This window comes from Megalobrama amblycephala, linkage group LG10, assembly GCF_018812025.1.
Source record: "Megalobrama amblycephala isolate DHTTF-2021 linkage group LG10, ASM1881202v1, whole genome shotgun sequence".
NCBI classification, from domain to species: Eukaryota; Metazoa; Chordata; class Actinopteri; order Cypriniformes; family Xenocyprididae; genus Megalobrama; species Megalobrama amblycephala.
In genome coordinates, this window is record NC_063053.1 from 29,792,238 (window position 1) to 29,806,303 (window position 14,066).

Below are 14,066 nucleotides of genomic sequence, written 5' to 3' on the forward strand. Positions count from 1 at the left end.
CACACATATATATTACTGACCCCAAACTTTTCATGGCCTTTTTCTCAGGATATGACTCTAAAAATAACCTCACACAGAATCAGTTCTTACTTTATAGGGTGAATGCCGGAGAGGAAGACCTCCTACGAAGAGATGGTCAGTTCTCTGCAAACTCACGGCTGATGTGTCATTTCTTGGAATACTTCTGACAGTCTTAAAGCCAGAAATAGTGACTTCAGCTGCACACTGAGGAAAATATTGTCTGTGAAATTAAAAAGATAAAAACAAACTAAAGGAGCAGTTTGATATGCATATGGACAAAATGTTCTCTGTCTTGTTAGAAACCATCATTTCAGGCTCCCGTTTCCTGTATCTCTTCACCTAATGGCTGTAAGTGCACTCAATTAATGATCTTTAGTATTAATACCACAGATGTCTTTTAAGGCAATTCAGTTTATGTTAATAAGATACATTTGCTACGCCTAAAGGAGAACACAATTACTTTAAAAGCTAAGCACTGCTAATGCTTGCTTTATCTGTTATTATTTTCTGCTTTTTTAATATTCAGACCAAAAACAGGTTATGCTGAATGACTCCTAATGAATGTGTTGTTTCCATGGATACTTGAGATACAGGAAGGCACTGAGAAAGAAAAAAGGGTCCACAGTGAATTCATTAGCCACTACAGCATTTAAAATATCATGGTTATCGTGGTTTTCAACTGGAACTAACTGTCTCTGTGTGATTTAAGGTCATGCTATGTATGTAAATGGTTTAATCTCATTTAAAATATCAGCATATCATAACAATGTATGTGATACAGCTTAAAAAAACACGGTTGCAATTACAACAACTGTAAATGGTTTTATTGCCAGTTAAATGCTAATTAAAACGGCAGGCTACTGCTGTAACGCTGTAAATCATGACAGAAAAAAAATCCACTAAACAAAACAAATGATTTGCTATGCTCAAGGGCATCTTTCACCTGCAGCTAATTGTTTCCTCTCTTCCTTTTAAAGACATCTTATGTGTCTCGGACAGACTGTTCCGGAGATGTACCCAAGCCTTGGGAGTTTTCCAAAGCTTATTCTGCCCTTCCAAACAACAGGGGAGGAAAGATAATTACCTCAGTGTGGATTCTGGGATAACTATGTGCAGCTGGAGGATTGGCCTACAGATGCTCAGCTCATAATGGCAGTACCCCTCCCTCCCCAGCCTTGATATCCGTCTCCCCCTTCCCCGAGGTTCAGAGAAGCCAATCTTGACTGATTTGTTAAGCCTGTAATTCACAAGCCGTGGAGTTTTTCCTCTAGCATTGCTCAACACCTCAGGAGGACAGACCACCAGGCCCTGGACGTCCTCCCTCTGGAGCAGCCGGAGAGACTGTTAATTTAGAAGAGCTCCGCCAGAGCAGCCTGGCATCTCGCCAGAGAGCCACTGGTCCCATTGAGTCTTTGAGAAGACAGTTCCTCAGCAGGACACACAGAGAATGCTCCTTTCACTTAGAAATGCTTTAAACGCAACAATAAACCACAGCACTGTCCTTTAAACTGTTTCACACTTTCACTTGGTCATGTGAGACATGAATAAGTGAGTGAAACTTAAAGCATTGCATTGTTTTTTCCCCTGTGGTCCACTTATATTGTTTTTTTGCACAAAAAACTATTGTTACTGAATTTTACATGACCATTTTCCACCCTCTCTGTGACCCTCAGTCTGTTTTTTGAGCCTTTAAGAATTAAATAACACTTTATTTTGATGGTCCACTTTAGACATTCTGTTGACTATAAATAATGTTGCACCTACATGTCAACTAACTATATAGACATGGTAGAGTATTAGTAGACTGTCTACTTAAAGGATTACTCCACTTTTAAATAAACTTTTGCTGATAATTTGCTCACCCCTGTCATCCAAGATGTCCATGTCTTTCTTTCTTCAGTCGAAAAGAAATGAAGGTTTTTGATGTAAACATTCTAGGATTTTTCTCCATATCATTCATTTCAATGGGCACCAAACGGTTGAAGGTCCAAATGGCAGTTTCAGTGCAGCTTCAAAGGGCTTTAAACGACACCAGACGATGAATAAGGGTCTTACCTAGCGAAACAATTGGTCATTTAAAAAAAAAAAAAAAAGTTTTATAAGCACAAATGCTTGCCTTGCTCTTTTCTCCGATGCGCATTCGTGACGTCACGTAATACGCAATTACGTTGAAAAGGTCACGGTTGACGTAGGCGGAAGTATCGAGTCAGTGTTTACATTACAAATGTGCGGAAGGAGGATCGTATACACATATTCAAATGTCTTTGTGTCAGTTTATTGTTTAACCCTTTGAGCGGTACGTTCCCACATATGGGATGTTTATTTCTGTGCCCCTGGGCGTACAGTTCCACATATGGGATTTAGAATGTTCAGCGACGTCACATAACTGCTAGATTCAAACTGTGCTTTCGCGCTCTGGCTGCGAGACGGACGCGCGCTCTCTTGTCATCACAGCTATGCAGTGTTTTCAGCCACATAATGTTTCTTTTAAGGTTTCAGACATTTAAATACGCATAAGCACCATTAAACAATACATTTGGAGTTTATAAAATACACACTGATGTCAGACGTCAGTGGAAGCATCAATAAACAGTGAATTCAAATATAATTTGCCGACATTTATTCATATCAGACACACATAATGGGTCTAAGTAACTATAAAGTTTACTCTCTTATTCTTCTTTGTTCACCAGCCACTTACTTGCATATATTTCAGGAGAAACTGATGTATTCATCTGCTGTAAATCAGACTGATAGAACTCTGTGAACTGCAGTGCAAACTAAGATGGCGGCGCCCATCTCGCATTATAGATCAAGATAAAGATCATTTATAAAGGTTTTTAAACGACAAAACACACTCACACACACATATTTGAGAATCGGAATATCATATAGTTGAAGACATGTAAGCAAGTTTGCGAATATTTTAAATAAAAAAGGAAAAACAAAATAATAGTGATCCATCTCTCATACAGTGTTATTGTGGCTACGTTCAGCGCTCGTGACACGCACGCATCGCCATGGAAACAATAAGGGCAAACGTTCTAAAATAAGGGTCGCCTTAAAAAAAAAAAACTCACTCTGGCGGTCAGTTAGAATATTTTAAACTCACGCTTGAAAGGTGTGCGTATCTTGGGTGTTTTAATATTAGAAAGCCTAAAAGAAAATTTTTGTCAGGACAGAAATTTGTGACTTTTCAGAGATTTCCTATACACAATCCTGAGCGAATGAAACTGTGGTTGCTACGCCTACGTCAACCGTGACCTTTTCAACGTAATTGCGTATTACGTGACGTCACGAATGACCTATCGTTTCGCTAGATAAGACCATTTTTTTACAGTCTATGGATAAGACCCTTATTCATCGTCTGGTATTGTCTGGTGTCGTTTAAAGCCCTTGGCACTGAAGCTGCCATTTGGACCTTCAACTATGGGGTCAGATTCCCGCCAATAGTATTGCGGTCACGGATCAAAAAATAATAAGCGTGAATCACAAATTTAAAAACACATGTAAAAATAAATAGCACAAACGTAAAAAAAATTATGCAAAATGATCGTAATGGCAAAGAACATGGTCACGGATCAAAATATAATAAGCGTAAATCGAAAAATCAAAAGCACATTTAAAAAAATAACAAGCATGAATCAAAATTTTAAACACATTAAAAATGATATTGCACAAATCTTAAACTTGTGTTTATGCGTTCTTAAAAGTTGTTTCCCTTGCTTTTATTACTCTTTTCTTTCTGCTCTCTTTACGTTTTCTGCTCATATTTTACTCTTTTGTGCGCTTGTGCAGTTTTTCTCTTTGCTCTTCTTTCTACGTTCTGCTCTTGCTTTTCCAAATGTTGCAGTTCGAGTTTCATGTAAATTAGGCCGGGCTTAAGCGCCACCATTGGTCCACTAGTTCTAGATTGACAGCTCCTCCTCTAGCCAATCAATCGAAGAGAGGGAGATGACATCACTTCAATGCGACTCATTGCTACTGATGCTCACACTCATACAGAAGAAGATAACCATCACAGCTGGCAATTTCCGAGCTGGGGTAAACTCTTTCTGTTGCAGGACACTGTTATAATGTATGTACCTGCAACTCGACCTGTCACCGGTATATACTTCTACCTGGACAATCTTTTATTGTTAAATTTACCATCCTAACGACAACCTGTCACAGTTGTGCCTGTCTGACGATCTATCATTGTTATATTAACCTTTAATGCACCTACCACTGGACTTGGCACCGTGAAACGCAGCATCCACCATGCAGCAGCCTCACAACATCACTCTTATGTGTGCCTGGCTAGTCTATACCTGTTATGTTACTGTTAGATATTTTTAGTATTCATACAATAATATTAATAATAATAATATGCTTGCTTGTTGTCTCTGTTTTATTCCTGTCTTTTGCACAAGAGAATATAACATATGAAACCTACCTTACTAGGCTAATATATTTGCTCGTGAATTACATTTAAAGTAAGATATGCCATGGCAATTGTTTAGATCAGTAGTTCCCAAACTGGGGTACGTGAGGTGACAGAGGGGGTACGCGAACAAAATGCAGAATTTTGCCATTCATTTAATTCTTCTCTACATTAAAATAACATTAAAACCGATCATGTATTTTCTAACAGGTACAATATGCCATATGACATCCAATCAAAATACCACATCTTTTGCAGTCAAATCTGACAGAGTCCATTTCCACATGCAGCGCACATATGGGTGCATATACAGTATAGGTTGCGTGCGGAGTCTGCAGCCTGAGCAAAACGCGCAACATACTGCCATTCTGTAGTCTGTACCTGCAGATTTAGCACTTACTAGCACGAAGAACAATAGCCTGGCACAAAACGGGCTTAAATATAAATTTAAGATTCAAACTCTTGATACAAAACATAGCCTACCTTTTGTGAGTTCTTGTTTTTAATGTTGATAATATTATATGAGCAAGAATGCAAATCCAAATATCCACACAACAGTTCAACAAACAAAGGGGTAATATTAAGTGTTATTCTTCACAGTATTGTCAGTAGCTCTATTTTGCAACGAAAACAACAGCAGGATTACAACACAGCAGTGTTTCGAGAACGAATCTGCAACTTTGAACGAATTGTTCGTGAAAGTCATGATTCATTCATAAATACAGCCACTTGCTTCTTTGAATGAATGACTCGATGACTCAGGCATTAAGACAGTGACTTACCGCCATCTACTGGCGGTTTTAGTATTTAAAATAATCACTTTTCACGTTTTTAGCATTGCATATTTCTCTATTGAACATTTTTTTAATTTAAAACATTATTATTGTTGTAAAGGTATTCATAAAGATCAAAAACCGCACTAGAAAGTCAATTTAGGGGGCAAATATTGTCCCTTAATGGAAAATTTACAATCTAAGTGGAAGAGAGGGGCTACGCAGAAGGATGGTAAGTGTCTCAGGGGGTACTCCACTCTGAAAAGTTTGGGAACCACTGGTTTAGATCAGTGTATGTTGCTCATAATAGTAAACTGTGCATATTTTGTCATGTATTGTTTTCCTGTAAACAGATTTATAGATTTTGTCTTCCATGTACAGTATGTCATTGACACGGGTGTTGGTTTATGAATTTGATCACATTTTAACACTGAGATTATAAAATTATAAAGTTAAGCAATAGCCTTCACATCAGTGTTTTCCCCAATATTAGAGCGATTGCAAATGTTTATTGAGCTGTTGTATAAATCAATATAGCTATAAGTTAATTTTGAATGTGTTTTTGCACTATTTTAATGAAAGGAGTATCAAACAAAGTCACAGCAGAACAGCTTCGCTCGTCTCTGAGCAACACAGCAGTGTTTCATTAATGAATTCCTGATTTGAACGAGAAGTTTGAATGAACTTTTTGCCACCTACTGGCCATTTAAATTCATATTTCTATTACATGGATGGGCAATGTCAGTCCTGGAGTGCAGTTTAGCTTCAACTCTAATCAAACACACCGTAACCAGCTAATCAGTGTGTCTTCAGGATTATTAATACTATAGACAGGTGAGTTTCTTATTTTATTTTATTTTATTTTATTTTATCGGGGTTGGAGCTAAACTCTGCAGGACAGCGGCACTCCAGAACTGATGTTGCCTATCCCTGATCTATAATTTTGTTTTTATTTAAAACATTAATCTTATAGTATTGTGCAATTATGTAGTTATGTAATTAAACACAATAAATGTGTGAATAAATCACTGCATATCAAATCCACCTGGTTTCTGTAACTATCTTCTCTGTAACACTATCGTAGTCAATGCAGAGATGATACATTAAGTATATTAGCTACAGTAGCCTTAGCATATTAGCACCATGAGCCAAGTAATATTTTAACACCAAATGCCATATATTATGAACATAAAGATTAACAATCATAAGTAGACTCCACAATAAAAAGAGTATCTCAAAAAGAGGAATTATTTGTCCATAGTTCAGATAACTTTACAGATTGAAAGTCCTTGTAAAGTTTCAGATTAAACTGTTATCTTCTCCTGTATGAGTGTGAGCATCAGTAGCCATGAGTCGCATTGAAGTGATGTCATCTCCCTCTCTTTGATTGATTGGCTAGAGGAGGAGCTGTCAATCTAGAACTAGTGGACCAATGGTGGCGCTTAAGCCTGGCCTAATTTACATGAAACTCGAACTGCAACATTTGGAAAAGCAAGAGCAGAATGTAGAAAGAAGAGCAAAGAGAAAAACTGCACAAGCGCACAAAAGAGTAAAATATGAGCAGAAAATGTAAAGAGAGCAGAAAGAAAAGAGTAATAAAAGCAAGGAAAACAACTTTTAAGAACACATAAACACAAGTTTAAGATTTGTGCAATATCATTTTTAATGTGTTTAAAGTTTTGATTCATGCTTGTTATTTTTTTTTAAATGTGCTTTTGATTTTTCGATATACGCTTATTATATTTTGATCCGTGACCATGTTCTTTGCCATTCCGATCATTTTGCATGATTTTTTTAAGTTTGTGCTATATATTTTTACATGCGTTTTTAAATTTTTTATTTACGCATATTATTTTTTGATCCGTGACCGCAATACTTTTGGCGGGAATCTGATCCCATATTCAACCGTTTGGTGCCCATTGAAATGAATGATATGGAGAAAAATCCTAGAATGTTTACATCAAAAACCTTAATTTCTTTTCGACTGAAGAAAGAAAGACATGGACATCTTGGATGACATGGGGGTGAGTAAATTATCAGCACAAGTTTATTTAAAAGTGAACTAATCCTTTAACATCTGCTTACACTATTTTGATGCTCCTCCAACAGACATTCCACTGACTATAATTTACTTTGCAAGTACAGGTCAACTTACTCTACTAACCCTACCCTTGACCATTTACTAATACTCAACTTATACTCAACCTACATGTCAACTAACACTCATTAGAGTATTGAGTATTACATTACACAGCATTACTTACAGAATGTCTAAAGGGGACCATCAAAATAATGTGTAACCGAGAATTCTAAACGCCCTCTTCATCACGGTTGTGCGAAATTCAGAATTCTTTTCAGTTCATGAGCTTCAATTTGAAAGTAACTCGTCATGACCCACAATTAGAATATGAGCTGGAATGGCAGAAAGAAGAATGTACTGAACTGCAATTCAAAGAAATTCAACACAAATGCCACAACAGATAAATCAAAGTAGTGCAACAATTTTTGTTAAAAAAACGTGACTAAAACTAATGACTATGTCTGTTTATTCCCTGATATGTAGAATATAATTGTCTTTTAACAATTAACACAGACATCAATTTCAATTTGTCACTCCTATTATTTAAAAAATAATTTTATTATTTAATTATTTTTTTTAAATAATCGTGTTTAAAAGCGGAATTACCCAGTAGTTCTTTCTATCGTTAAAGGGATAGTTCACCCAAAAGTGAAAATTCTGTCATGTCGTCCCAAACCCATGAGACCTTTGTTAATCTTTGGAACACAAATTAAGATATTTTTGGTGAAATCCAAGGGTATCTGAACCACACATAGGCAGCAACGTCATTGCACCTTTTGAGGTGTTAAAATAGTCAACGTGATTGGTTCAAACTTAATGTTATGAAGTGACGAGAACACTTTTTGTGCGCAAAGACAAAACACAAATATAATGTACAGGTGCTGGTCATATAATTAGAATATCATCAAAAAGTTGATTTATTTTACTAATTCCATTCAAAAAGTGAAACTTGTATGTTATATTCATTCATCACACACAGACTGATATATTTCAAATGTTTATTTCTTTTAATTTTGATGATTATAACTGACAACTAAGGACAATCCCAAATTCAGTATCTCAGAAAATTGGAATATTGTGAAAAGGTTCAATATTGAAGACACCTGGTGCCACACTCTAATCAGCTAATTAACTCAAAACAACTGCAAAGGCCTTTAAAGGTCCCGTTCTTCGTGATCCCATGTTTCAAACTTTAGTTAGTGTGTAATGTTGTTGTTAGAGTATAAATAAAATCTGTAAAATTTTAAAGCTCAAAGTTCAATGCCAAGCGAGATATTTTATTTAACAGAAATCGCCTACATCGAACGGCCAGTTTGGACTACATCCCTCTACTTCCTTCTTTAATGATGTCACTAAAACAGTTTTTTGACTAACCTCCGCCCACAGGAATACACAAGAGTTGCGTTTGTAGAGTGTGTTTGTCGCCATGTCGTCGAAACGCTGTTATTTTCATCCCGCAGTCCAATCACCGGGTCTGATTCCGGCTCAAATTGATAGGGTAAAATTAAAGACATGTTTACAATAACACTGAGCGGGTGCATCTCCACGTTATGGTAAGAGGCGTGACCTTTCCGGGCAAGGAGCGCTAAGCTGCTGTCGAATCACAACACAGGAACCGCTGGCACAATCAGAACTCGTTACGTATTTCTGAAGGAGGGACTTCATAGAACAAGGAAGTCATCAGCCCGTTTTTATGACAGTGGAAACAGCGGTATACAGATAAGTAAATTATGTGAAAAATACTGTGTTTTCTTACACGCGAAACATGAACACATGTTATATTGCACACTATAAACACAATCAAAGCTTCAAAAAACCACGAAAAACGGGACCTTTAAATGGTCTCTCAGTCTAGTTCTGTAGGCTACACAATCATGGGGAAGACTGCTGACTTGACAGTTGTCCAAAAGACGACCATTGACACCTTGCACAAGGAGGGAAAGACACAAAACGTCATTGCAAAAGAGGCTGGCTGTTCACAAAGCTCTGTGTCCAAGCACATTAATAGAGAGGCGAAGGGAAGGAAAAGATGTGGTAGAAAAAAGTGTACAAGCAATATGGATAACAACATTGTGAAACAAAACCCATTCAAAAATGTGGGGGAGATTCACAAAGAGTGGACTGCTGCTGGAGTCAGTGCTTCAAGAACCACTACGCACAGACGTATACAAGACATGGGTTTCAGCTGTCACATTCAAGCCACTCTTGAACAACAGACAGCGTCAGAAGCGTCTCGCCTGGGCTAAAGACAAAAAGGACTGCACTGCTGCTGAGTGGTGTTATGTTCTCTGATGAAAGTAAATTTTGCATTTCCTTTGGAAATCAGGGTCCCAGAGTCTGGAGGAAGAGAGGAGAGGCACACAATCCACGTTGCTTGAGGTCCAGTGTAAAGTTTCCACAGTCAGTGATGGTTTGGGGTGCCATGTCATCTGCTGGTGTTGGTCCAATGTGTTTTCTGAGGTCCAAGGTCAACGCAGCCGTATACCAGGAAGTTTTAGAGCCCTTTATGCTTCCTGCTGCTGACCAATTTTATGGAGATGCAGATTTCATTTTCCAACAGGACTTTGCATCTGCACACAGTGCCAAAGCTACCAGTACCTGGTTTAAGGACCAGTAAACTCGCCTGACCTTAACCCCATAGAAAATCTATGGGGTATAGTGAAGAAGAAGATGCGATATGCCAGACCCAACGATGCAGAAGAGCTGAAGGCCACTATCAGAGCCAACCTGGGCTCTCATAACACCTGAGCAGTGCCACAGACTGATCGACTCCATGCCACGCCGCATTGCTGCAGTAATTCAGGCAAAAGGAGCCCCAACTAATTATTGAGTGCTGTACATGCTCATACTTTTCATGTTCATACTTTTCAGTTGGCCTAGATTTCTAAAAATCCTTTCTTTGTATTGGTCTTAAGTGATATTCTAATTTTCTGAGATACTGAATTTGGGATTTTCCTTAGTTGTCAGTTATAATCATCAAAATTAAAAGAAATAAACATTTGAAATATATCAGTCTGTGTGTAATGAATGAATATAAAATACAAGTTTCACTTTTTGAATAGAATTAGTGAAATAAATCAACTTTTTGATGATATTCTAATTATATGACCAGCACATGTATATAAAAAATACATATAAAAAATATTTTATTGCCATGACAATGCAATGCCTAAAAGCTTCTGATTTCAAATCCTCCAAAATTGGCTCTATAATTACATTGTGCCTCCATAACCTTTTTTTTTTTTTTTTTTTTTTAAAGAAAAAGATAAAAATCAGGGGTGCACATAATGGAGGAAAGCGCTAACCAACATTTTTGAGGATCGGTTCACAGGGACACGTTTACTTACTGGAGTAAGATTTTTCTCCATCTCTGGTAAGATAGCAACCATGATGATAAGGTGTTATTAGGTGTGCAACGGATTGCAGTTAATCTGCGATCCATATGGATAAGGTCCAGCAGTTCAGCATGCATGTGATTCGCGGATTAACTGCTAAATTTAACCATCATAAAGTGAAAGTTTACCATTTGGACCATGTTTTGTCTCGCCAATTAACACATTCAAACGATTTTAAAAGCGGAAGAAGAGGCGAAAATAGGGACTCGTGAGCTGTTATCTGTTTGTATAGCACGCAATGAAGAGAGAGAGAGAGAGAGAGAGAGAGAGAGAAAGAGAGAGAGAGAGACAGTCAGACAGCGCTTGAACACTGAATTAATTCCTCTGTCGCGTTTACTTGCGCTTGAACGGACACATACACACAAAATTATGTCAAAATACCTGTCAGTTATTCGGTCCGTGCTTTCCTTCTTAAAGTGACAGCAGCCTAATTCATCATCTACCATGTTCAAGAGAAAAGAAGATAGTGAGGAGAGCTGTCAGGTGGAAAGTGATGAGGACAGCTTTTAGGATAAGTGTGTCACGTAAAGTGTGAATACCAAGCAACATCTCCAGGCGCTCCCTTGAGAACCAGACCATAAAAGTTGTGTGCACCCCTGAACATTATCGATTGAGCTTAATTTGTAATAAATCTGGAATATTACTTTAAATACGAACAGCTCCTACATTTAACCTGGTTAGTGAATAAGACAGGAGGTTTTTGACCTGAAATTCAGCCCAATGACATGACACAATTGTTTAGTGAATATACATCTTCACTAGTACAACAAACTCTATTTTAAAAGATGAAAGAAATTTTGATTTTAACAATATGCCGCCTTTTAAGAGATGGTCTCAATCCTGATTTTTTTTCTTTCTTTTGACAACACTCTTTCAGCAAATCTTTTGCTAGTTGGCACAAAAGTAATGACTGATTTGTGCAGCTGGTGTATCTTGGAAGCTATTCAAAATCTCTATGAAAAACAGACATAAACAGGCTGACGCACTCAAGATCGGGAGCTGGCTAAAGCGTCAGGATGTGAAGAGGCTGTGCTGTCTCTCAGAGACTCAAAATCTGATGAAATCTTTCAATGACTGTGTGACCGTGCATTTCACTTTCTGCTGAAGCGGATGAAAAGAAACAAACCTAATGGACCTGTATGAATTGTGCTTTTGAACATCAAAGACCTTTCAGCAATCTTTTAGCTCTCAGTCAAAATACCCAGAACTAAAAAATCTGGGGTTAGATTGCACCCATTACAGAGTTGAACAAATGTAAGTATAAGAGGTGGGGAGAAATACTCACCATCATGTAAATGAATAATATGTGTATTTTACCTGTAAGGATCTCAATGCCATTTGATTGGCTGTTGATTGACTGACAACGAATAGAGCCTTTCTATACTTTTAATCTAATTACTTTCTGTGGTGTATTTCAACTTATCGATAAGCTGTTATGTTACCTTTACATTAACAACCAGTTTTACCATCTGTTTCCAGTTAATTAACTTTTTCCATGCCCATTACACAGTTGTCTGATTCATTTTTAACCTCTATGATCTCAAAACTACTTGCATACTGGAGGAGAAATTCTCTTACCTCAAAAGCACCACATGCTCATCTCCATCAGCAACCTGCTGTGCTGTATTGAGCCGCTGAACTCCCTCATTTTGGTTGCAAGAAAAGTCATACTGGAGTGTGTGGGTAATGTGGGTTAGTTCCTATTCTTTGATCCATTATGTGCAAGGGTAATGACATAACTTTGACATACAAATGTATATGCATATGCAGTTTTACCTGAAGCGTTCCATTGGAAATGTAGAGTTTGAAGAAGAAGACACCTTTTTTGGCACTGGTCGAATACAGCAGCGTTCCGTATCGGCAATCAGTCTGGAATCTCACTGTGACACTGAGCGTAGCTCCAACTTCAATGCCCTCAAACTCCAAAAAGGATTTCCCAGAATATCTCCCAAAACTAATATCTGCAGGAGGGAAACATAGAAGTTAAACAGTATTAGCGTAGCTTCGCTCAACTTGAATAGTGTTGAGTAAAAGTCGACATTTGTGTGGATGTGTGTTGGCTGTAAAGAGCTGAAATTTGCATAGATATCGAAGGATTTATTTCATTATAGGTGTTAGTAAACAAAAACATTTTTTTTCATAATTATATATACAGTTGCATTAAATATTTATGTTGAAATATATATTTAATACAGTCCTGGGTACAAGAAAATGTAGCCTTACCCAACGGTGAATCATAATGAGAATGAACATCACAGAAACCCTGTTATTATGTTACTCCAAATAAAAAGTGGGCAACACAACCTTATTAATATTCAGTACTGTATTGTGAAACTGAACATGAGTAAATAAGAATGGAGAATCTGAATAAAAATAATGAATAAAATCTGAATGAACTGGAAAAACAGGAATATTAATTAAGTCTCACATGGAAGAGAAACTTTTGTGACAGCTATTTATAATAAATATTTAAATATTGTAACATTTTATCATCCATATTTCATTCTGCCACTATCCCTTTTTAATAAAACTGAAGAAAGCATAAGAGTAACACATTATGAACACTACAAACTAAAGAATTGATACTCTCCACATTAAATTCCCCACAATGAGCCAATATTTCTCAATTAAGCCTATATTGTTCTACCAGTTTTTAATATTGTAGGGTTACAAAGGATCACAGTGCTCTTAAAACTATGAATATGTTAATGCTAATTATGATAATGGTTAGCTCTGAGCAGAAAGAATAAGCAATAAGTATTATTTAACAGGGACTTAAAGCTAACATAAAACTATTACCTCTCATATTATTTTTGCAGTATGCAGTACAGAACAGAATCAGTGTTGCCAGACGTACGATAATTATTGTATTTGTACGATAATTATCGTATTTGTACGATAATTTTGACCTCTGTGCGATCAATAATGAAAAAAAAATCCCATAATGTACAATAATTTCAGAATTTTGTGACACTTTAAATGATGGTCATTGTAATCGGTTATACTCATGGATCTAGCTGTGGATCCTCTACGTCATGATTGTAAGAAGTGAACATTGTTAGGCATGTCTTCCATCTCATCTCATCTCATCTCATGTTACGTCTTCTCGGCCAATCATCGTGGAGAATGACTCTTTCACACGAGCACAAGTTAATGTTCCTGCCATTGCGCTTTTAGGTCAGTTGTTTCCCACTAAGGTACACCTAGTTATGGTAATTTGCAGGTCATGTCAAAAAGTTGTTGGTCTAGAATAAATAGCTGTATTCTGCACATTTGACTCGTCAAGTCACCTTTATTTATATAGCACTTTTTACAATGCAGATTGTGTCAAAGTATCTTTACAGAGATAGAGGGAACATAATTTTGACCGTACA

General features: G+C 37.0%; 1 protein-coding gene across 1 annotated transcript in view; it reads right to left on the minus strand.

Annotated features, from left to right (window-relative positions):
• Positions 1-14,066, minus strand: part of eys (eyes shut homolog) — a gene marked incomplete at its 5' end in the record, with an annotated part of 227,664 nt that overhangs the window by 91,126 nt on the left and 122,472 nt on the right. Inside the window, 3 exons of the mRNA XM_048203800.1 lie at positions 91-241; positions 12,271-12,362; positions 12,469-12,653. Of these exons, the coding sequence (XP_048059757.1) occupies positions 91-241; positions 12,271-12,362; positions 12,469-12,653 (428 nt within the window). The remainder of the gene's footprint in view (positions 1-90; positions 242-12,270; positions 12,363-12,468; positions 12,654-14,066) is intronic.